This window comes from Sylvia atricapilla, chromosome 8 (assembly GCF_009819655.1).
Source record: "Sylvia atricapilla isolate bSylAtr1 chromosome 8, bSylAtr1.pri, whole genome shotgun sequence".
Lineage (NCBI taxonomy): Eukaryota > Metazoa > Chordata > Aves > Passeriformes > Sylviidae > Sylvia > Sylvia atricapilla.
In genome coordinates, this window is record NC_089147.1 from 346,862 (window position 1) to 372,438 (window position 25,577).

The 25,577-nt window shown below is 52.6% G+C and overlaps 1 protein-coding gene across 5 annotated transcripts in view; it reads right to left on the reverse strand.

The window, feature by feature from the left end:
• The window catches only part of INPP5A (inositol polyphosphate-5-phosphatase A), a 188,596-nt gene extending 164,824 nt beyond the window's left edge, over nt 1-23,772 (reverse strand). For 2 of the 5 annotated variants that reach the window (XM_066323376.1, XM_066323377.1), the window contains exon 1: nt 23,606-23,767. In XM_066323376.1, coding sequence (XP_066179473.1) covers nt 23,606-23,680 — 75 coding nt within the window. In that variant the 5' untranslated portion in view covers nt 23,681-23,767. Of the gene's footprint in view, nt 1-23,605 lie in introns of all 5 variants that reach the window. The other 3 variants (XR_010744086.1, XM_066323374.1, XM_066323378.1) reach the window with 3 other exon arrangements.
• Between the last annotated feature and the right edge of the window lie 1,805 nt (nt 23,773-25,577).

A 25,577-nucleotide genomic window follows, 5' to 3' on the forward strand; every position in this document is an offset into this window, starting at 1 on the left:
TTCTCCAAGTCCCAGGTCCCACTCTCTCAGCTGGCAGCAGGCAGCTCATCCCAACCTGGGATTTTTATTCTGGCTGGTCACTGTCCCTTCCCTTGGTGGGGTGAGGTGTGGTCAGGTCCCCCAGCTCACCCCACTGAGTGTGGGACATGGGGCTGCAGAGGAGCAGCCAAGGGGCACCTGAGTCACTTCAGTGCGTCCCCACCACCGGGCATCTGCCTTGGCACTCCAGCTCTGCCTCACCTGCAGAGATGGCCCATGGGCCACCAAAAGCCACAAATACAGCTTTTCAGCAGGGGGTGGGGAAGAGAGACAGACTGGGAAGACCTGCCCTGAATTCCACTCTCCCCTCCCCGGTTTGCCCAATGCCTTCCTCTAGAGCAAGTCCCATTTCTGTGACAGTACTTGAAACTAAATCAGAAAAAAAGAAGTCCTCAACAGTGCACTAATCACCATAGATATGTATCCAAAGGAATTCTGCAGGGAAAACAGGAAAATATCTGCCTGGGCTTCCTAACTGTCTAAACTTTTGAACTGGTTTGTCCAGGCACTCAGCAGATGACCCCGTGCAGGCTGAATGGAGCCACCCAGACATGTCCCAGTGCTGCTGACCAGGATTCCATGGAGAGCTGCCCACCAGGCCAGCCTGGGACACAGGCAGGGACACCAGGGACACCGTGGGACACAGCAGTGGGCTGGCAGGCACTGCACAGGCACCTCACTGTGGCCAGCACAGCTCCGTGTGCCTGCCCAGCCAAATGCCAGCTGCTGGCAGAGCCCAGGCACCTCCATTCCCTCAGCTCTGTCCCAGCCTTTGGAACTGGGCACTGCTGTACGCCCCATCAGGGATGGTTTATTTGTTCCCTGGCACGTGAAGCAGCATGTCCCTCACCCATCTTTTGTACAGGAGCAAGAGGAAGACATAAATGTAACAGAAACAGATCTGGAGTTTATTAGTACACTGAGAGTCTGAGCTTAAGGTTAAAAAGTCTCTTCCTCAGCCTTATTAACAGGCAAGGACCAGCCTACTGTCAACACCCAGCAGGCAGCTGGTGTCCAAACAGTTTCTGGACCTGCTGTACACAAACCTGAGCTCTGCCACAGCTAAGGCCAGCACAGAGCCTGATGTCCTGCACAGCTGGCCACAGGCACTGCAGTGCTGCTGGACCCAGTGCCCCAGAGCACTGGCACGGCTGGGCTCCAGTGTGCTCACACCCAGAGGTAAATCCTGACAAGATTTTGCCAATCTGGTTTGGCCCCTCCACCTCCCCAGCTGCTGCAGCTCAGTCGGGGAGGCTAAAAATACTTTTCTTTCTAAAAATCCCTTTTCCATAAGAGGTGGAGCTGTGGTTACCACAGAGATGGCACCACACAGTCCCCAGAGACCACCTCACTGTGAGTGCAGGGAGCTCCAGAGAACCTGTGCTGCAGGTGAGCCCACCTCACTGCGAGTGCAGGGAGCTCCAGAGAACCTGTGCTGCAGGTGAACCCACCTCACTGTGAGTGCAGGGAGCTCCAGAGAACCTGTGCTGCAGGTGAGCCTACCTCACTGTGAGTGCAGGGAGCTCCAGAGAACCTGTGCTGCAGGTGAGCCCACGGCTGCTCCCCTGCACGGCCAGACAGGGGCTGGTGACCAGCACCCAGAATACTGGCCTGCCTGCCTGTGTTTACAGCAAACAGCCACAGAAACCACTGCCTTATGTTCCAAAGTCTTCCATAAAGCATCATTTGAGTACCGAGTCATTCACACACGATCTTGCTTATGGACAATTCATCCTGATGGACAGGACAGCTCTTGAAACGCATTCCATTTTCTGTCTTACTGTCAGACACAGTAATTCTTCAAAGCCGGGAACACTGCAGGCACACAGCCCTCCTGACAGTGCCAACAGGCTCCCGACAAATCCAGCAAGCCATGGTGCTCCTCATGATGCAGAGCTGAGCCTGCTTTGAACCTTTTTTCACAGTCCAAGAAGAAAATGTCACTGTATGTTTCCAAAAGATTTATCCTATTTTAGTACAAGGGACTGAAAATTACAGTTCTATTGCTCTACTGATATGTGAACAGCAGGAAAAATGCTAAGAGAAAGGATGGTACGGTGTAAAAATGAGGACATATACAAAAGAAGATGCCAAACAAAAAGAGGAGAAAAAAAGAATAAAATATCCCTGCATAGAAGACTTACCAAAATCATCCCAGATTAATACATTCTCTGCACAGCCTTGCAGAAAGCTTGATATTTCAACCATCAGTAGGAGATATTAAAAGACCAGGCAACAGGGTGCTTCTGAAATAAGAAGCCACTAAATTTCCCAAGAATGCCCCCAGTATAAAAAACAAATGAATACAAAATCAAAGCACCCTCCTGAAATCCACAGCCCTCAGCAGCTGAGTGCTAGATATGCCAGGTCAGGTCCCTCTGCATGTCCTCACACAGCCAGTCACAGACACCCCCCATCCAAGCCCTGAATTTTACAGAAGAAAGAATATTATCTCCCTTTACTGGACCTGGTTTTAATAAACACATTGATTTCAAAAGGCTTCTTATCAGCCCAGTTTTAAGGATGTACATCAGTAACAAGAGTGCAATTAATTCAATTAATAAAAAGCTTACTGTACATTTCTTCATCCAAAGGAAAAAGGGGGAAGATATGCAATCAATCTATCCCATTATAAATTCCTGAGAAGTCCAGATGCATGAGATACTCCATGGATGGGGAAAAAAGTAGGAGTTTTCCCCTTGCCTTTAAGAAGTCAGCGTTGGAGGCTCCTCTGCTGCTCCCAGGGCTGGAGCCCTCTGCCCAGGCTGGGGCTGTCCAGCCTCGAGAGGAGAAGCTCCAGGGAGAGCCTAAAGCCCCTTCCAGGGCCTCAGGGGGCTCCAGGAGAGCTGGAGAGGGACAAGCCCTGGAGTGACAGGACAGTGGGAACGGCTTCCCACTGCCAGAGGGTAGATTTAGGGTCGGATCTTTAGGGAAATTGTTCCCTGTCAGGGTGGGCAGGGCTGGCACAGGGTGCCCAGAGCAGCCCCTGGATCCCTGGCAGTGCCCAAGGCCGGGCTGGACATTGAGGGGACAGTGGGAGGTGTCCCTGCCATGGCAGGGGTGGCTCTGGGGGGGGATTTGGGGTCACTCCATCCCAACCCACCCTGTACTCTATGAAACGCTGAAGACAAGGCTGCAAGGCAGCCTGGCCCTGTGAAGCAGGGTCACAGCTGCTTGTCTGCTGCCTGAGATCTGTCCCCAGGCACAGAGCAGGTGACAGCCCCACACAGGGCATCCCCAAGTATCATTTCTTTCCTTAGGTTCCCGAACTGCCCACGGGAAAAATGCCACCAGTCCCAACAAGCAGAGCCAAGGTTGTCTTAAACTCAGCAGCCAGAAGCAGTCATTGAATCCATACCTAATGGAAATCTTCAAATTAAAACCACACACAATACCAACTACCAGGAGTTTTCTGTAGAGTCTAAAAATCCTGCAGCTCCGTTTCTGTGAGGTTCTCATTCTTGAATAATTTCAAACAGGCAGTCTCTCTCTCTCTCTGTGTCTCTCTCTCCTCCCTGCCCCATTTCTCATTCCTGTCAGTACACACAAACATTCTGCAATAGCTTTCAGAGTTCAAAAAGAACCACAGCATCACAGGTGGCCTCTGATAAATTTCACCTACATTCCCACACACTGGCTGTAGAACTTTTAAATTAAATATTTCTATTCTCAGCAGATTAGATTGTTGAGGGAAAGCAGATGCCAGGAGAGCTGGGAGCATCATCACCTCCAAGGGCCCTGCAACGCCTGGGAGTTAATTAGGTGAGATAAGGATGAAGATGACGGCATAAAAGCAACCCCCAGGAATGCTGCAAATCAAGGGCAGGAACAGTGAAGAGCTTTGCAGAGCCTGTCTGCTGGCACACCTGAAATGGAGCTAAAGCCCAAACGACATGAATAAAACATGCTGGCCAGGCATCAGAGACAGGCACACCGGGAACAGCTCGCAGGACGAGTCAAGTCTGCTCCTCTCTTCATCAGCACGGAGAAAGTTCTCAGTGGAGCTTTCCCAGGGCTACGTGCCGGAAAGGAACAACACAGCTACCTGTCCAACACCCTCCCCAGAGCCTCATAAAAGCTCTGCTCCATCTCCTCCTTCACTGCCATGGAAAGCTGCACCGTAAGGATGAAGCTTGGGAAGAGATCCACACAGCTGGACCCGTTCTGGTGGTGCCACCTTGGTTGGTGTGCTCTGACCACATGTGATGGAAAATAAAAGGGTCTACCTGCAGAGCACAGCCCTAATCTGTGTTTACAAAGCTATACACAGCTACACAGAGAAGGGAACAGACAGAGGAAGGTTGGAAGAGAAAAAACGCAGGAAAGGACTCATGTCCAAATTGGCTGGATGAACACAAATTGAGTGAAGGAGGCTGCTTCCTGCCCAACAAAACTCTTCTGCAAAAGTGCACCCCAAACACACACCACTGCACCTGGCCACAAAGTCTTTACCTGGAGCTTTGCCTTTGAATCATTTCACTGCAGAATTCATCTCTGAAAATGCAGCATGTCCGATAGACAGCTGCTGCTGAAAGCACTTTCCAAAGAGAAGGATTTATCAGAATTTCAGATTTTTGGCACAAAAGTACGTTTGTGGAAGATAAAAAAACCCCAAAATGGTAGGTTTTATCCTGCTAGAAATCCCCCTGCACTGAAAACACTTGAATTACATTACAGAAGTCCACGGGAAAAAAGCTCCACTGTAAAAGTCAGTAAGCACTGCACCCTGTCACTCAAAACCCAGCCTTCTGGTTATCTTTCCACCTCTGTTTGACCTAAAAGGCATGTATTTGTTCTTATCATTACAGCCTTAACCTGAAGATACAGTGCCCTCAGTCTATACACATCCATGCACAAATCGATCAAGGCAAACAAGATACAATGCAGATATTGCACTAGAGTGTAAAACCTGGTTTATCAATTTTCAGAAAGTTGCCCAAGGAGATGGTTCAGGAAAAAAAAAATTAAAAGCCAGTAAAATTTTCAGACAGCTGTTAACTGCAGTCACAGCATTTGTGCTTGAGGATCAGCTGGAAATCCACATTGCTTTCACTGTAACACAGCACATCATGAGAGAGGCTCCCAAGGAGCGTGGGAATGGAATGGCAGAGGTTGAAACACATATGGCCAGTCCTTTACAGCCAGTGATGTAGCAACATCGTTTTCACACAACCCCTTTTCCAGTAACTACTACAGTCTGAGAAGAAAAAGTCATTTCAGTGAGCATCTGAAAAAAGGCATATTAATCCCTAGCACAAAAAGGTCTCATCAAAACCTTAAAAGATTTGCTAAGCACAATTATTAATACTTTGCCTGTCTGCTTTGATTATATTTGACATAGTTTCCATATGGAAGCTTATACTAAATTTCATCAAGAGCTTTACTTTGTTTAAAACATCAATCCATCTATGTAATAAATATTTGCAGATATAGGAAAACATCATCTTTGTGGATTATCCTTATACAGAAGAGTGAGAGAATTCACACACTCCAATGCTTCCTACTTCCTTCCTGAATAATGCACACCTTATTCTCCAACCCGATCCTCAGCTGTTTCACTTTGCATACAGCTATTTTGGCTTCACTGCTTGTACCTGTGGAAAATCCTGTTTGTTTTCTTCACACCGAGAGGTTACTGAAGTTACTTACACAGATAAGCCTTATGAAATCTCCCATCAAAAAGAAAAAAAAAAAGGATGTAACAGCATCATGCTAATCAGCCAAGTTAAAAAAACAAAAAAAAAAACAAAACAAAAGCAAAACATAGAGCTGATAAACCAGAACGAACAGATACTACAGATCCTAGTCCTGTCATCTTTACATCCCTGTATTCCCTTGTACACAATCACTGGGTTTGTGTGATATTTCATGACAACCCACTAATTTATGCAATAAACAGAAGCAGCCATATCAAGGTCAAAACCTGGATAAATAATTTCCCATCATTTTCATTAAGATGGTCATTACAAGTCCACATCTAACAGTCAACATACCAAGTTATGAAGCTCTCAGGAGTGAGCCAGGTGAGCCCCTGGCCCCGTGTCTGGAGATGGCCGAAGCTGAGCCCAGAGCCCCCAGACACAGCCCCTGGGACAGCCCCAGTGCCACAGGAGCAGTGGCAGGGCTGTGCCCCAGTGCTTCAGCACAATGCTCCTTCCACCCTGCTGGGAATCCCCCCAGACACCAGGAAACCAACATCACCTGCCCTGTCCACCTTGGGATACAGCACCTGTACAACTGGGAGCTCAGCAGCTGGAAAACACACTGCAGGCCAGCTTCAAAACATGATGAGAAGCCACAATTGAGAAGTGCACTTTATATTTAGTGAGCAGAAAGGTTAAAGATGTGACGGTTCCTCCTCCTGACAGGTAGTAAGGACTGACATTGCTACAACATACCAATAATAAAGTAATCATCCATACCAATAATAAAAGCCATTCTAAAGGAAGAATACAACAATTGTGCTTGGGGTTTTCACCTTCAGCTATTCGTCAGGTTTAAAAAGCAGCAGAGTATTAAACTTGGCTTATCTCAAAAATAACACATTCTGCTTGACAAATTAAAAAAAGTCTAGTCCAGACATGCTGGTCCTAAACACTTGAACTACCGAACTCAGCAGTTACTTGGTAGAAACCCAGGCATGTTTTCATTTCCCTGTTATCTCCTGTGCTCCACGACAGAGTGTGGCCATCACCACCAAAGGGGCAGCACAGCTCTGGGCTCACCTTCTGCTCACAGAGGCTCCAGCAGCTTCACCCAAGAAGGGCTGCTCTCACAAACCTGACTGCTGGGAATGGCTGTGCTCAGTTTAAAAAACTGCAGAAAGAAAAGCAAAAGAAAATCCAGTTCATGGGTGGCAAGTAGAGCTCCTTGTGGCTAGAGATTTCACCTTGCCATGCAAGGATGGCAGACACATTTCAAAAAGTATTCAATTAAACAAAACAAGGACAGAAACTGCACATTGCCTCCTTTTTTAAAGGCCAAATAGGATGCTGCTGCATTTGCAAAGAACACTCAAAGAAGTAAACAAGATGCAGCGATAAATTCCAGGGAAAGTCTGAAGTGCTGCTCAGTGAAAGCAGCCCAGTTTTGCTCCCTGCCTCGCTCTGTGCTCTGCGGTTTAGAGGAGCAAAAGTCAGGCAGTCTGGAGAGAGGACACTTGAGAGGACTGCACCCCTCAATTTTATCAGCACACCTGCTGGGCCACAACCCCCTGACACCACCACAGAGTCCCACGAGGAGCAAAAGGCTTTTCCAGAGCTGCTTCTGGCCATCCTTCACTGCCACAGCAGCCCCAGCTGTGTGCTGACCTCCTCTTCACACCGTGCTCAGCACCGAGCAGCCTCCCCTGCCTCCTGAGTTAGGGCAGGTGACACGCACCCTACAGCGCAGGAGCTAATGGGGAACTAATTAATTAACTCATCAATTAATGTGCCAAACCAGCAACACGCGGAGCATGGCCACTGTGCTGATGGTGCAGCATTCCCTGACATAATCTCTCCTCTATTCCCAGCTAGACGGTCTCCAACAATCTCCCCGTTCCCAGCTAGACGGTCTCCAACAATCTCCCCGTTCCCAGCTATACTGTTTCCAACAATCTCCCCATTCCCAGCTATACTGTTTCCAACAATCTCCCCATTCCCAGCTATACTGTTCCCAACAATCTCTCCGTTCCCAGCTATATGGTTTCAGCCAAGCACACGTTATGAGAAGAGCAGCCAAGCTGTGGAGCAGGCTGTGTAACACCAACCCACAGCCTGCCAGCAGCACCCACAGCCCTGCTCCACTGCAGCCACCCGAGCCAGGTGCCCAGACACTTCCATCACCTCTTTAATGCCACGGCCTTTGGCATTTGCTTTGTGTTTTTCCCACAAGGTAAGACACTTGCTGTACTCCAGGCTCTGTATCAGGCACTGAATTTTAGGGAGCTTTGACAAGCCATTGGTTTTTCCATCCTGAGACCTTGTCTCCTCAGCACACACTATCATTTCCAATGCATTTATACTGCCAATTTCACTCGGGGCTCCCCAGGCAGCGTCACATTAATTAACCACCAGTACTACCTGAGCTCAGTTCAGTTGTTGCTCCTTTGTGAGATCCCTAAACAGCCAGTACATCTTGCAATACACTACAGAAATATTTATGCAACGTGGCTTTGGACACAACTTCCATTTTATCATCTCTGAGGCACAGGAATGATAAAAGGAGAAAGGTGCAAAACAGACAGAAGGGAGAACACTGCTCCAAGAAAACTCACCACCATGGAGCCTGGGTTACCCTTCCAAATGCAGAAGAGGATTAAAAGGACCAAAGAGATTTACCAGCTCTCTAATAACTCACTTAAAGCCCAGTTCACTGGGGAAGTGTTTATTGTGACCTGTTCGAATCATATTTTCTTCAAGTTCCTTGTCAGAAGTCAGTCCCTTTCAAAATATTAAAAAAATCACACAATCAAAACCCCCAAAACAAAACAAAAAAACCCCACTGCCACCACAAAAACAGCCCCAGCAAACAAAGAAACAAAAATCCCCATCACACAACCAACTAAGTGCAGTTCTAAACTCTGCAGATAAACCCAGCTGGAGCACACCTGAAGGCACAGTGCTGTGGCAAAAGTCACTGATGGACAAAGGCTGGGTGCTGGGGTCAGGGCTGTGTCAGCACCTCTCAGGCCACTGCAGCACAGCCCAGCCCCACTGACCACAGCAGGGACCAGAACCAAAACAACCCTGCAACTCAGTGTTTTCTGAACTGAGGTCTGTAGTAGTTAGTCCAGACTGGTTCACTAGCTCCATCAGTCAATCCCCTTAAGCTACAAGGTGAGCAGCCTTTCCAGCTGTTTTTTATGACTTACCATTAGCTTACTTTATTATAGAGGCCAATGTGCCTGTAGATCCCCTAGTTCAGGGGTCAGAGGGAAAACGTGACAGACTCACACGAAGTGGGGCAAAAGCAGACATCCACCCAGCTCCCCCCTGCCTCTGGAGCCAGCCAAGCAGCCCATCACCTTCCCAGGAAGGGTCACTGTTCCACAAAACTCCAGAGTAGGCTGAGCTGTGAGCAGGGCTTTGATCCAAAGGTCTCAGTACTGCAAACACAGTGCTCAAACCAGCACCTTCCCTGAGACACAGAACTGAGTGCTTGGTGAACAATGCAGCTTCTGCTCTCTCTCCTTGGAGATCTATTTCCAAAATGCATTCCAGAATGGAATTCAGGGTTACTGAATTATTTGGAAAAAGCACCCATTTGTCTCCCATGGCTAGTCACAGCTCGTGCTTAGAGACACACAGAAAAGTCAAATGAACTAAATCCCCCAGTTCCAGATGGGGTTTTGGCAAATCCACCTATAGCATTTTCACATGATGATTTGCTTATGCTCTGCCAAAGAAACACTTGCAAAATCCCCCAGATTATACTGCCAGTGATATGCCACAGGTTGGGCACACAGCAGGAAGGGATACACTGCCCTGAAACACCAGGCAAACAGCCTAGGAGGGCTGTGAGCACCTCTCCTCTACACACACTGACACCATACTCCTCCTACTCTTTACCTTAAAACATATACCAAAGGAAAAATACCCATTTTAAGGAAGAAAAAGCATGGAAAACAGAACACATGGAATCGTCTAATAAGCTGTCTTTGGCAATGTCACATTTCAGAAACATTGGAAATTTCTACTTTAACAAACAACTTTGTAAGTTTTCCAATTTTTTTATATGCCCATTTAATGAGACCTTCCATTTTCCTAAAGCTTTCAGGTTCATGGATTTAATTAAGAGTGCTACGAAGACAAAGCAAGAATTTCAGTTTTGCCAAGATCTCAGGAAAACACCTCACATTTTTCAATTAATTAAACTACTACTGAACCTTCTGAAAAAGCTGAGCAGCTGGAAGTATCTCCCTCTAGGACGGTGTGACGCATGGAAGCTCAGCATGTGCACACTTTGTGCAAACACAGTTAAAGTGCTGTCTAGCATATTCTCCAACTCTCAACAAAAGCTCTGAGGAGCTCTAAGGAGCACAGTAACATGACCCAAGCATTTCCAGACTCCTCAGCTTTTCACTAAAGCTGAGATTCACCATTGGCCTTTTGGAAGAAAAAACACTAACAACATTCCTGCCAAGTATGAGGCAACATAACATTCACTATTAACTGTCTGAGGATTTGCCTGGGGTCTTTTCTTGGTTGGGTTTTATTTGTTTGGTGGGGTTTTTTTTTTTAACTTTTTTAAAAAAACCATCTCTTATCCAAGATATACACTAATACTTCAGTATTAGTGTGACATCCCAGGGAAATGGCTGTGATTCTGGATAACAGCCCTGTCTATCCTCTTCTGCCCCAGTCCTTGTTCCCGTTTCTGGATCCACTGCAGAGGTGAACCTAAAAGCCACAAACAATTCACAACTGAGCAGCTCCTGTGCATTTCTGGTGTGTGGCACAGAGGGGTCTCTCTGTTTCTAGGACCCTGCACAGGCTTTCAGGATAAACCCATGCCCATCACCTCAAGCAGCAGACGACACAGAGACTCCTCCAGCAAAGAACCCACAGCTGCAAAGCTGTTTGCAGAGAGGGATGGGGAGATGGAGAGACAACGCTGCCCATAACCACAGCCTCAAGAGACCCCACCAGCCCTGCCTTCTTCCGTGACCCACCCAGAGCACCGGGACACCTGCCCAGTCACCTGTGCTGTCCCTGCTCGGCCGGGGCCACTCGCTCCTGGAAACCACCCGCGAGCTGCACTGCCTGGCAGAGCATCCCATCCCCGGAGCATCCCGGCCCCCGGGGCATCCCATCCCCGGAGCATCCCATCCCCGGAGCATCCCATCCCCGGAGCATCCCGGCGCCCAGCGGAGCATCCCAGCCCCAGAGCGCCCGGTGCCCATCCCCGGAGCATCCAAGCCCCGGAGCATCCCAGCCCCCGGGGCACCTGGTGCCCATGCTCGGAACATCCCAGCCCGGGAGCATCCCAGCCCCAGGGAGCCCGGTGCCCAGCGGAGCATCCCAGCCCCGGGGAGCCCGGTGCCCGGAGCGGCAGCTCAGCACAGCCCCGGCGGGAGGCAGCCCCGGGCCACAGCTGCGGCTCAGGCAAGGGCGCTAAGGCAGAGGAGTCACCTCGAGAGCAGGTCTGGAATTCCCGGCACAGGGAAAGGTCTGGACCTGCCCCGCTGCCGGCGAGGCGGCACCGCCAGCGCATCACAGCGCAGAGCAGCGGGCGAGCCCGGTCCTGCCCAGCCCCGGTCCTGCCCAGCCCAACTCCCAGTCCTGCCGAACCAGCCCAACCCAGCCCAGCCCAGCCCCGGTCCTGCCCAGCCCAACTCCCAGTCCTGCCGAACCACCCCAGCCCAGCCCAGCCCCGGTCCTGCCCAGCCCAGCCCCGGTCCTGCCCAGCCCAGCCCCGGTCCTGCCGAACCAGCCCAGCCCTGCCGAACCAGCCCAGCCCCGGTCCTGGTCCTGGTCCTGCCGAACCAGCCCAGCCCAGTCCCGGTCCTGGTCCTGCCGAACCAGCCCAGCCCAGCTCCTGGTCCTGGTCCTGCCGAACCAGCCCAGCCCAGCTCCTGGTCCTGCCCAGCCCAGCCCCGGTCCTGCCGAACCAGCCCAGCCCAGCTCCTGGTCCTGCCCAGCCCAGCCCAGCCCCGGTCCCGCCGAATCAGCCCAGCCCCGGTCCTGGTCCTGGTCCTGCCGAACCAGCCCAGCCCAGTCCCGGTCCTGGTCCTGCCGAACCAGCCCAGCCCAGCTCCGGTCCTGGTCCTGCCGAACCAGCCCAGCCCAGCTCCTGGTCCTGGTCCTGCCGAACCAGCCCAGCCCAGCTCCTGGTCCTGGTCCTGCCGAACCAGCCCAGCCCAGCTCCTGGTCCTGCCCAGCCCAGCCCCGGTCCTGCCCAGCCCCGGTCCCGCCGAACCAGCCCAGCCCAGCCCCGGTCCTGCCCAGCCCCGGTGCCGCCGAACCCGCCCCGCGGCCCTGTGCCAGGCAGGGACAGCTCCACAGGGCCGCCAGGAGCTCCGGCTGTGCCAGGTGTGCCAAAGTCACGGGCAGTCTCTGTGCTGTGCATGACATGGGGATTGAACAAAACACTGAATTAAGAGGAATAGTTCCTTTTAACTTCTGTCCTACGGCAGCTTTTCCCGGTTCTCAGCTCAGCTGTTTGGACCAATGGTGCTTCAAGCAAAAACCAGCGATGCTGCACACACAGGAGGAGATCAAAAAGAAGCATACAAGTGTAGCAGTTACTCTGCTTTTGAATCACTTCCCAGCACGTGCCTCTGCTGCAGCTTCGTTTTGGGGAAAATACCACATTAGCTGCCAGTAAACCCTGCAGATCCACTGCCCTGACTGTCCCAGGCACTTGGAACAGGCTTCTGGCTCTTTCCAGCTTCTGAAGGAACTGGGAACAGCGTATTTATTTGCTCCTGATATGTCAACAGGAAAGCAAACAAACAAAACCCATCAGAGCTGCAAGCCTGGCTTGGGGATTCCAGTTCCCACACACTGAGGGCATGAGGAAGCTTTCACAATATTTATAGAGACTTTATAAGCTGACAGACAAGATGCATGGTTTGCCTCCAGTTTTTAGGAAAGCATGTTCCAGTTCCTGGACCAGTCACTCCACAAAGCTTCTGGAAATTGTCTACTTCCATAACACAAATATGCAGATAACTAGGGAATGTGGATTTGCCACAAAATACTGAACAGAGAACTATGCTGTCATCCCTAGCAAGTGCTGGAAAGCAATGGCATCAGTAACAAAGATAAAACCAAAGGAAAATGTATAATGTCTGGCTACAAAGTCACAGAATGTGGTGCAGGTGTGGACTCAGAGTCTCCCAAGAGCCAGGTGCTCAGGGCCTTGTCCAGACGGCCTCCAAGTACCTGCAGTGATCAGGGTACCACAACTCTGCCATCTCCTCAAGGACCTTTCCTGCACTGCTCTGAATGCAGCAGCTTCTGCCCTTATCTCTTTAATAGGCACTTTCATCATACAACACTGAATGTTCACAGCAGCTCATTATTTTTAAGAAACACAGGCAAGTCTTGCACTGAAATCCACCTGCTTAGCAAGGATGTCTCCCTTCCCCTGGCTGATGCAGTTCTGTCTTTGTCCATCCTGAGAGACAACTTTCGGTTCACACACTTCAGTGACACCACAATGGTTGTAACAGCCTACAAGAATAACCACATCCACACGACATTCACCTAACTGAGGAAAAAAGTGAAAAAGTGGGAAAGGAGCTACAGAGCTTTCTTTTCTGATGTAAGTAAAAGGTGCACAATGGTCATAAATAATAAATACTTTAGTAAGGACAGCTGAACAGGGTTTGTTTCATTTTTTGCTAAAAGGATGTCTCACAAGACAAATGAGAGCTGGCTTCAGAGTCTGGTGAGAAGTGGAGCCAGATCAGGCCTGTCCTCCCAGCCCAGAAAAACAACACTGCCAGTTCATGAAAATAAACTTGTTTCAGCAGAAGATTTTTGGGTTACATCCAGTTCTCTGAAGTGCGTGGGTTGGTCCTATCACACTGTCCCACCCAGTTCTTGACTTCATGTGCCTGGCAGCATTTGAAGTTAAAAATAAATATTAAAATTACCCAGTTTTTAAATTTCTTCCTCCAATAAAAAGCAGAATAGGAATTCTAGATCAAAACTTTCACTCTGAACTGTGAATTTTAAAAAACATTTTGAATGGTCTGGAGAGAGGCACAAACAGCCATTGCTTTTGTCAAAGGGAGCCTTCTTTAATAAGTAAATTTGCTGCAGTGCTGGACCCAATGACAGCTGTCTGCCCAAGAGTGCACAGAAAGGCCTTCACTGCCCAGAGAGTCTGACAAAAGCACAAATTCTGTCCTTAAATAAAACTTCTGAAGTAATTAAAACAGAGCCAAAGCTGGCTGATGGTACTTCATGAGTACAGACTCCTCTCAAGTGATTTTTGTACCATTTCTTTTCACATTCACTTGGCACACAGAGTTCAGCACACAGTTCTGAGCTGTTCCTACAGGAAAACTAGTTTTGCTTTTCCAAAATGATTGGTGAAGCCTCTAAACTTAGAGAGTTTGCCACACCAGGAAAACAAAATAACTCCAAAACAAGCTTGCACCACATCACTTTAAAAGCTTTAACGGAAGGATTCAGACCTAGGTCCTGCTCCCAAAGCCCGTGTGCCTGTCGCTGTTCGCCCAGGGCAGTGCCCCAGCCCGGTACAGGGAGCTCCAGAGAGCCCACACACTGCCACACAGTGCCCTGCCAACACAGTCAAGCATTCCAGGACAATTAAAACTTCCTTTGCAAGAAGGCAGTGGAAAACGGCAGGTGAGGGGTGAACATGTAGAGGCAGCTCTGTGTCAAGCAAAGCACAACAAACAGGTTTTGGATGCTGTGAGTTCCCGGGGCACGCAGAGCCGCTCCTGCGAGGAGAGGCCCCGAGCTCAGGCTCAGTGTTCTAGAGAAGGTGACGCTCTCCACATCCTGTAAACAGTCTGTCAGCCTCCGCAGGGCACAGGCACACACGGGCCACCTTCCCCTGCCTCACTCACTCCCCCGACTGAAGGCTTTTGCTCCGAGCCCGTGCCACAGGCACCTCTGGCTAGGCAGAAGGCTCACCCAGCTGGGCTTATCGGGGCCGGTGTCTCACCGGGAGCTTCCCCAGGGAGGCGGCAGGCCGTGCTGCAGTCGGCATGCCCCTCGGCCCGGCTCCTGTCTGCACAGCCACCTGCCACCACGGCCCCCGCTGCACTGCCCTCAGCCGCAGAACCCCCGGAGCCGCCCCCCGAAGGCCTGTCCCTCGGCCAGAGGCGCCGTGCCCACAGCCTGTCCCCAGCACGGAGGGCTCTGCCCGCGGATCGCCGCCCGCCTCACGCCGGGTGGCCGTGGCCGAACGCAGACCGAGCCCCGGCTCCCAGAGCTCCCACCATGAGCCACCACCCCTCCTGACACACGCCTCTTGCCCTGAGGGCGGCTGTGTTTCCCCGCAGGCAGCCTGAGGGCCGGCAGCCCCGGGCAGTCCCCGCACAGCACAGCCCGTGTGACCTGCGCTGGGCCCGGGGCTCCCACACAGCGATCTGCAGCCGGCTGCCGCGGCCCAGCACCGACTCTGACACAACTTAACCCAACACCTCCTGACACACGCCTCTTGCCCTCAGGGCGGCTGTGTTTCCCCGCAGGCAGCCTGAGGGCAGGCAGCCCCGGGCAGTCCCCGCACAGCACAGCCCGTGTGACCTGTGCTGGGCCCGGGGCTCCCACACAGCGATCTGCAGCCGGCTGCCGCGGCCCAGCACCGACTCTGACACAACCTAACACACGTGTTATACTGCACGGGAAAACCTCCAAACCACCTCATTCCAGCCCATTCGGCACACTGTCCCTGGCGTGTCTAACAGGACCCACGGACGGGGCAGGGCCAAGGCCGGACCCACGGACGGGGCACAGGGCAGAGCAATGCCCAGACCCACGGATGGGGCACAGAGGGCCAAGGCTGGACCCACGGACGGGACGGGGCAGGACAATGCCCAGACCCACGGACGGGACGGGGCAGGACAATGCCCAGACCCACGGACGGGGCAGGGCCAAGGCCGGACCCACGGACGGGACGGGGCAGGACAATGCCCAGACCCACGGACGGGGCAGGGCCAAGGCCGGACCCACGGACGGGACGGGGCAGGACAATGCCCGGACCCACGGACGGGACGGGGCAGGACAATGCCCAGACCCACGGACGGGACGGGGCAGGACAATGCCCAGACCCACGGACGGGGCAGAGGCGGCCAGCTGACCGCAGCCTCCAGCATGGATGCAGGAAGCAGGCAAACACGAAATCACGACTGTCTTTAAAAAAAGCTTACGTGTGAGAGGTCAGGATTTCTTCCCCTTTACCCACACCTTATCCAAAAGCTGTGGCTGAGCAGAACCCCCGCACACCACGCATCACCCTCTTTCTGGCTCTGCCACAGTTCTGTGTGACATTAAAGCCTCTCCTGACTAGAGCTTCTGGCTGGGAACTGTATTAGAAAGAAACCAAGGTGAAACCAGGGAAAAGACAAAAGAGACAGGGATAGCAGGATTTGGCAAGGAATATAGGTGAGAGAGCTTCTCGCAAACTTGGGAAACAGTACAAGGAAAGATCAGAAGCTGGTTTACTGTGGACAGACCAAAACCTGAAGGGAAGATCCCTCCAGTCACAAACCACGAGTGAAAGGAAAGCTCTCCCCGTTGCACCTTGACACTTGTAACCACATCCCTGAGGCATGGGTGCCATGAATCACAGCCCAGTGGTCTCAGCCGTGCTGCAGGGTAACAAACACCCAGGTGTCAGTGACAGTCACACCCCCAAGAGCTGCTGGAACAGACCCGAAGGTACCAGGAGAGAACAAAACCTGTGACAACACCACAGGTTAATTGCTTTCCTGAGCTTTAATGTTCTGCTTTCAAGGATATCATTTGTTACAGCTGACTGACTCATATAGATGAGTGCTTAACAACTTGAAGACATTAATGAAAACCATCAATTATATCTGACTTCAAATATCATATAAGAACAATGAACACTTTTGTTTGCTTCAATACATGCTTTAACTTCAAGTTTTGCCAATAACAGGAAAGGTGTTAGAAATTAAAGTGATTAAATAAAATATTTATATTTTAAAATGATGTACAAATACTGACAGTAGTGCTAAGAGTGTTGAATAACTGCTACACACCATTGGAAGAAAGGAAGCCAAAGTAAGATTTTACTTTTAATACTCACTTATCCCCAGAATGATGATTATTGTGATTATTGTGCTTAATGTGACCTTCTCCACAATATGAAACATAATATATTTCCATGGAAATTTCAGCAGGGGAAGATGCCACTTCAGTAATAAAGGTGCCAAAAGGATGCTAAAGGACTCTGACAGGCCATTCAAGCAGCCTCTGAAGTCAGGTCCTGTTTTGCCAGGACCACCTCCCATTCTCCACAGAGAGAAAAATGGCTAGAGAATATAGAATAAAGTGTCAACCCATGCTAACAAAGATGATTTTGAGAGCTTCCACATACTGAAAACACACAGCTGGCTTGCAGCCACACCTGTCTGCCTGACTCTTTTCTGTTCTCCCAGGTTAAGGTAAGAGTTTAGGGGCAGAGGACAAGGCAAAGCCATAGCCAAAGCGGCTGATGTTCTGCAGGGTGGTGGAAGAGACCTTCCAGAGCCACACTTAAAGCCAGTTTGTCTCCCAAGGTAGTTCAGCCACTGGAATTCCTCCTCCCACTCGGATGGCAAGGCTTGGCATGCCCGGGGTGGAGAGGAAACTGAGTTTAACCTGGCGGGATCTCCTCCTCAGCAGAGAACAGTGTGCTCGGGGCAGCCACACTCACCCTCCTGATGGTACCAGGCACCCACAGAGCTACAAAGCAAAAGGACTCCTTCAAGTGACTCCCTTTACATCATAAATGAGGAGCAAATAAAGAGCTTTCCAAAGGAGATGAGTGCACATAGTACCAGAAAGGGAGTGTCTGGTAAAAAGGGTAAAAAGAGGAAATACATTCGTGGGGGTAGAATATAGAAACAGTATGATGAAATAAATAATAGAAAAGGGGAAAGAGAGAAATAGTAAGTACAAACCAGATCAGCTCTTTATGTAAATCATGAAATCTGATGGTTTGACTGGTATTCTGTGTCTTTGAAGTCAAATTCTGTGGTAGAAAAATTGACAATGAGAACTTCGGAACAGGAACAAAACCTTTAAAGTATGGCCTAATGCTTGTCCAGGGTAAAAAACCATCAGACCTGTGTGTAAAGCTTTCTTCCTATGGTATCCTACCCACATTGCATAATCTCATATTCAAATAGGAAATAAAATAGGAACTAAGTCCTTTTAAACCCTCACACTGATACATTGGTGATTTGTGGAAGCCCAACAAGCTGCAAAATGCCAACTCTGCTGCTTTAATACCACATTAAAAGAAAGATGCAATTATAATGCACTTTGCTACTATTACCTCCTTGTGTTCCATGTGCTCTTGTTGTCAATGATAACACTTAATCAAATGGAAAAAAAAAAGTACAGTCTATAAGATAAACCTCTGAGCATCTTCCTTAAGGAAGGCTAAACACTGTACCAGCTCTTAATGGAAACTCTTTGCTAAAAAGAAAAAAGTAGATTTTTTTAAGCCTACAACTCTATCTTGGAGGAAACCTCCACCCTCTGTGCTGCCTGTATTGTTATTGCTCCAGTCATCCTCAGGAAATTAGAACTTTAACTTTTACAAGTACATGGATGTACAATAATGTGTCACTGCTTTATTGCATGCCTGCTTTGAGTCTTTTATTTATCCTTAGGAGAGGCCCTTTCTTTGCACTCACACTCTGCTGTCACTGTGAGTGTACTCCAGGGGCTGCAGGGGAGCACAGTACAAGGCTGGGGATGCTCTGAGTGGGGCACAGGTTGGCAGTGAGCCCCAGCACACACTGACTGGTGTCCTTAGCCCACCCCAGGGCTGCCAGGAGCTGAATTCCCTGGAAATGACACCCAGGACAAGTATGGAGCTGCAAACAGGTCTGTCTGAGCAGGCTGGGAGGGACTGACACTGCCCCTGTGGGACTGCTGTGAGCACATCACCCACCAGAGACAAACAGAGGAGTGCCTGACAGGTACCACCCCCCAGGCAGTCCACAGCTCTACCTCCAAGTGCCACCTCCTGCACAGGGAGTTTAGAAGGGAGTAAAACAGCAACGCCTCCTAAAGCACAACATCAACACGACTATGGCAGAAACTGAAAGAAAACCGTTTGAGAGTCTATCACAGAAAACCAAACAAACAGAAGGCAGCAACAATATTTAAGAAATTAACAGGGCCACTCACACAACAACAAAAAACCGAGAAAGCAGACACCAAACAACCAGAAACTAGAAAGCACAAAGTGCAGAGTCAGATAAAGAGAAGCTGAAGATCACTTATTTCTACAGTTCCCATCGTAGAGAACACTGAAAAATGCTTTTCCCTTGGCTTTCTGTGTTATTGCTCAGAGAGTGCCCAGCCCTCAGTGAGGTGTGAGCTGTGAGCACACAGGCTTGCAGCATCAAAGAGAGCAGGACAGTGACCCCGAGTGTGTGGCCCCTGTGGGGCAGCCCGAGTGCTCCTCCTGGGCACAGGGACCCACAGCACAGCCAGGCCAGGCCCCTTCTCCCTGCTCACTTCTGCTGCTCTTGCCCTCCCCTGGCCACAGCTGGAGCCCAGGAATCCTCATTTCCTCCTGCCAGCTGCCAACACAGCCCAGGGAACAGCACCTGAACCTGCACAGGAGGAGCTGCCACTGCACCTAACACCAACACTGCCTGAGCCCAAGGATGGGGAAAGTGTTCCTCAGCAGTGAAGGAACAAGTTTCTTTTAAAAAGTCACAATGAATCAAATAGTACCTTTCAGTCAATCCCCTCGCTGTGATTTCAAGAGAGGGTGCCTTGAGTTGCAACATGCTACTCTGAATGCTTCTTCAGAAATTAAAAACAAACAAACACATTTCCCATCCTACCACACTGGAAACGTTCCACAAAATCCAAATAATTATTCATTGGGGAAAAAAAATAGAAAAACCAAAATGAAAGCCAAAAACCCTTTTATAGTTATCAGTTAATACCAGCTAAATACACAGATGTCCAATACCAAAACAAACCTACACCCACTGCTTCAGAATCAGATTATTAGGATCAGACATGATAAAGAGACTACACTGTGACCACCACCCAGCAGAAGGGCAGGCTGTTTTGAAAAACGATTAGGGCAACTATTTCTACTTCAAATTCACTTTTAACAGAAGAATACTTCAAGTTCATACTGAGAATTCAAGAATAAGTTTATTTATAGGAATACTACAAACAGGGCTTGAAGCAGGAAGTTCCATACCTGCCCTCTTTGTGCACTGTATGAAAAAGGGACACATTCCCCAAATGTGGATACGTGAAGGCCACCTTGGAATGTCAAAGCTTGCTGCCCTACCATGGCACTGTCACATGAAGGCCAGTGTTCTGCACAGTCCAAAAAAACGGGGCACAGGGAGGGCAGTGATGCTGTCAGTCATGATACAGAATCCTGGGTATCAGCACCATACAGCAATTCTCTGGCACACTTCTCATTTAAGCTAATAAAATAACGTGTTCTGGTTAACTTTTACCTACCTTGTCATCACTGCACATCTATTCTGGCTAAACCTGTCCTGAGAATTTCGGAATTACATACATCCAGTGCATGAACACGGAAGGATTTCAGAAGCTCTGACCTGATTTAGGCTCATACACTGTCATTTCAAACGCAACTGGAACAAATGAACTATTTTCCAACCCAGGGAGGAATGTCAGAACCTGTACAGCGAAGTCTGCTGGGCACCTTGGAAATCCTTTCCCTGAAGGGCCACAGGGAGACACTTGAGCAGCAGGGATTGCCAAAGTCACTTGGAACTGACCCCGAGTAAGGCAAGACTGTCAGGTGTGAGCACCAAGGTGCTTTTCCAGCGTTTGTACCCGCGCCCAGCTGGACACACAGCACAGGGTTACAAAACTCCTGGGGCAGCCCCGACAAAGGGACTGCAGAGATCTCCACCTGCCCCTGCAGCAGAGGCAGCCACAGCTCCTGTGCTGCCCTGGCCATGTGGTGAGGGAAGGCAGCTCCACAGTGCCCCTCACCTGCTGCTCACCCCTCTCCCAGGTGCCTGCCACAGGAAAAACACACAGCACTAACCCATCCAGAACTGAACAGAACGAAAGGGGATACAGCAGACTGGGGAAAAACCCCATAAATTAGAGCCCTGTACAGTAGAAGCAGCACAGTGCCAGGCAAATGGATTCTGTGCCCACCCAGCACTCAGCTCATTGCAAGGTACATGTGAAATTTTGTCAATGCAGATAGAGGAAGCAGAGGAAGCAGGGGAGAGAGGAGAGTATGGGATCACAGGTTTGGGTTGCAGAGGACTTCTAAATATCATCTAAATGAATTCCCCTGCCATAGGCAGAGACATCAGAGGAAAGGGAAAGGTAAAGAGTGACTCATGGGTAGCCTGAACTCCATCTTTTGTTACTGTGTATACAACCAGAAAATGAACCTATAGCAAGAAAAGCATTAAATGCTTAAATAAACACAAAGGTACAAAAAATCATACACATTAATATTCACGAGATGCACGTGTTCATGTAACTTGGAAGAATATTTGAAGATCTAATACTCTATTAACATTTTTAATGAAGCAGCAAAAGTACTAGAGGAATGAAACGAACCCAGCTCAGTCCCTCTTCACTTCACCATGTTTATTCATGAGCTCCCAGGTCACCACTGCAACAGGTAATTAGTGGATGGGGATGGCTGGCAGGAGTAAACCCATGTGTTATTTTAACATGCTTCTGGCAACCGGAACGCAAAAAAAGCAATTTCCCCTCTTTGCAAAAGTGCAGGCAGGTCAGCAACACCAATGATCTAAGGAACACTGTCCCACCCAGGCAAACCTGCCTACCAAAGGTATTTTGAGCTATAAAATGCTGGTCTCAAAAGCATTTGCACACAGGGGCAAATAGCGCTCACACAGAACACACCAGACGTGCAAAGCATGCTGCTGCCCCCAGCCCCAGAGAACAGAAGCAGCCGGAGACGGGACAGCACAGAGCCAGCACGGGCTGGGCAGGAGCCCCAGGCTGCAGGGTCCCCGTCCCCAGAGCCCACAGCAGCCCCCTGCACGGGCACCTGGCCCCGAGCTCCCCAGAGGGCTCTGCCCACACACACCGGAGCCAGCAGCACTGTGAGTGTGGGATCCCGGGACACTCCGTCTGCCCGTGCTCCTGCACTGCCTTGGGACAGCACACGGCATCACCCCGCCTCACGTCAGGCAACATCCCACCCAGACAGCGGCGTTTCATTACAGCACCTATCGCTCGCTGAAATCAGAAATAGGAAACGTGAGGTAAGGGAATGGGAAGTGGTTTTCCAGCCCAGCTCTGGCACAGTCCATCAAAGCAAGTCCTTGTTCAGGACTGAAACCATTCCAGGTCACAGCAAAGAAACATATTCCTCGACGGCACGGGAAGGGCCCAGCAAGCAGAACCAGCCACTTCAGACAGCTCCCACACACAGCTCGAGAGCCAAGTCCCCAAACCCGTTAGTGTCACCTTGCCTGCACCCAAACCGCACTACTGTAACCCCAGAAGGCCGGCCAGGAGTTCCAGCAGTCCCAGCTCCCACAGCCACACACCAGGACCACAACCACAGATGTTCGGAGCAGTCTTTCCATTTCCCACCCTGCAGTGGAACTGATCCAAACAAGCCTGGTTTTCTGCTGTACAAAACTCAATTTTCCACGGCAAGGCAGCTGCTGGCTAGAACCGAAATGTGTTCCCCGCGGTACAGCAAACGCCGCACAGCGAGCACGCCCAGAGCCGGGAATACCAGCAGGAATACAAGCAGGAAATGGCAGGGTCTGAGAGCCGGGATTCCTGCAGGGACACTGCTCTCCAGTGCCTGCTCCTGCCCGGCACAGCGAGCGCAGGGCTCGTGGGGATGGCAGGCTCGGTGACACAGAGCTGGCAGCCCCCGGCTCCAGGATAGGGAAAAGGCAGGAACCACCTGCTGAAACCCCACTGAACACAGCAGCAGCATTCACACACAGACGCTGTATGCCCAAGGCCACAACCATGACAATCATCGTGAGATGAACATTTTCACAGTGTTCATTCAATACGAAGCGGCACGTTTAAGTGCACAGCTAACTGTGGTGATAACAGTAAAAGTCTACTTCGCCTGAAGAAAAGGTGAACTGCATCATTTAACTACAGCTATTACAATCGAAGTGCGAATGTCAGAACAGCCCTTAAAGTGGTGAAAAAGCAAAGCGGACTTTGAAGACCAGCCAAAAACACCTCTTGGGTTACTGCATTTCAGGGCTCTGTGCATTGGGCTTAGAGCAAAGCCCCTCCTAACACACAGCAAGTACAACACACAGCACAAGCCCGGACCCAATTCTCTGCCAGATGTGTATCACTCTACAGCGAGGAAACGCTGCCCTGGTGCTGCGGGACGTGTGTGCCCTGCTCGGGCCCGGGGGGCTCTGCTGCCGGCCCCAGCGGCTCTCGGGGCCGTGTCCGGGAGCCCAGCGACGGTCAGCGACATCTGCCTTCACTGACGCCCCGAACCGAGCCGAGCCGAGCCGAGCCGAGCCGAGCGTTCCTCCCTCCGCTCGCCTGTGCCGGCTGCAGCTCTCGCCTTATTTGCAGCGGAGAGAAGCGCTCCGGAGGTCTGCCCTCACCCTACGCCGAACCAAAATTACGCTGCGTTTTCGAGTCACACCGTGCCCGGTAGCCGGGGCAGAGCGCCCGGAGGCGGCCGGGGCGCTTCGGGGGCTCCGCCGCTCCCCCCGGGCGCTGCCGGCGGCGTCACACGGCCACCGCCTCGGGGACGGCGACAGCGACACGGCCCCGGCGCCCCCCGGCCGCGCCGCCGCCCCGCGCTGGGGCAGAGCCGTCCCGGCCCCGGGAAGCGCCGGGACACGGCCGGGACGGGCCCCCGGCGCCTCCGGCAGCCGCCCGCCCAGCCCCGCCGCCGCCGCGCCCGCGGTACTTACGTCGTCGAAGAGGGAGCCGACGTTGGCGGTGACCAGGAGCACCCCGGCGCCGGCCGCGGCCGCCTTCCCCGCCATGGCGCGGGCGGAAGCGCGGCCGGGAGCGGCGGCGCTGCGGGGAGCCCGGGGCGGGCGCGGGGCGCTGCGGCGAGCGGGGCGCCGGGCCCGCCCCGTCAGCGCGGCGAGAGCTCCCGGCGCGGGCAGCCCGCGAACATCCGCGCCCCGCGGGGCCGCGGCTCAGCGCTCGCCCGCCGCCGCGCTGCTGCTGCTGCTGCTGCCGGGACGGCTCCCGCCGGCGGAGGCTGGCGCCGGGCCGCGGCGCATGGCAGGGCGGCGGTGCCGGCGGCGCGGGGCGGTGCGGGCCGTGCGGGGCTCGGCGGGCCGGGGCCGGTGGCGGTGCCGCGCGGGGCGGGTCCGGGCGCTCCGCGCTGCCGCCGCCGCTCCCGGCTGTGCGGGCGGGCGGGCGCGCCGGGATAGCGCTCTGCGCGCGCGACGTCACCGCCGCCTCGCGCCGCTCTTAAAGGGGCAACGCCACCGCCGCGGGCCCGCCACACGCCCCCGGCACGGCCCGGCCCCGCACGGCCCCGCACGGGGAACGCCGCCCGGGGACTCGGCCCGGGGGACTCGGCCCGGGGACACGGCGGCCGCGGCTCCCCGAGGGGCGGGCGGGGCCGGGGCTGCCCCACTGCGCACAGCGGCGCTGCCCGGGGACACAGCCCGGGGCCGGGGCGCGGACGGGACGGGGCGGGGCGGGGCGGGCGCTGCCTCCGCAACCGGTGTGTCTGTGCCCGGGGGCCGTACCCGGGGGATGGTGCCCGGTGTCCCTGCCCGGTGTCTGTGGCCGGTGTCCGTGCCCGGGGGATGGTGGCCGGTGTCCGTGCCCGGTGTCCCTGCCCGGTGTCCCTGCCCGGTATCCGTGCCCGGTGTCCGTGCCCGGGGGATGGTGGCCGGTGTCCCTGCCCGGTGTCTGTGCCCGGTGCCCGTGCCCGGTGCCCGGTGTCCGTGCCCGGGGGATGGTGGCCGGTGTCCCTACCCGGTATCCGTGCCCGGTGCCCGTGCCCGGGGGATGGTGGCCGGTGTCCGTGCCCGGTGTCCCTGCCCGGTTTCCCTGCCCGGGGGATGGCGGCCGCGGGCCCCTGCACCGGCACTGGCCGAGCGGCGCTGGCGGAAAGCGGTGCTCCCCGCCGGGAGGGGCGCGGTGCTCCCCGCCATGGGGCTGTGCCGCACGGTGTTCGGCGGTGCCGGACGAAGTGCCCGGGAGCCACCAGCCCGCGCAGGGCCGGCCTCCGGGCCGTGCGGAGCCAGAACCGTCCGCAGCTCACGGCAGCCCCCGCTGATGAAGGAGGCGGCCCGGTAACTTTGCCAAAGAAACCTGGAAGTGAGAGCTCGGTCACTGCTGCTTCGCGTGGAACGTGTCCCGCGGCGGCCCGTGTGTCACGGCGGCTCTGAGACAGGGACACACGGCGCGGGAGCCGGGGCTGGGGACACAGTGAGTGACACTGACCCGCGGGTCGGTCCTCTCGGGTCCCCTCTGGGGCAAACTCCGGCTGGCAGGGACGCGACTGCAGTGGCAAAAGCTCTGCCACATCCTGGGCACCGGCCTTCCTTTGACAGAGGTACAAACCAAATAAGCAATTAAATAAAAAAGATATTGAAATTCGGGAATTCCGCCTCATCCCTGGGATACTTGCTGACCTCCGGTGACCTGTGGCACACAGATGCAATGTGGAGACACGGAACTGCGCTGGACTTCTCTGCAAAGTCTTTTCTAGGGTTTTGTGCGGCTCCTGAGAGAACTGCGTGAAGCTGCACTGTGGATGCGGTGATGTTATGTGGGTGCAGCCATCAGAGCCGTCAAAAGTGAGCTGATCCAACACACCACCCTGGTGTACCTTGATATATCCACAGACAGGGAAAAAGAAAAGGGGGAAGGAACTTTGCTGCTGTTGTGTTTTTGGCACAGCCTTACAGCTTC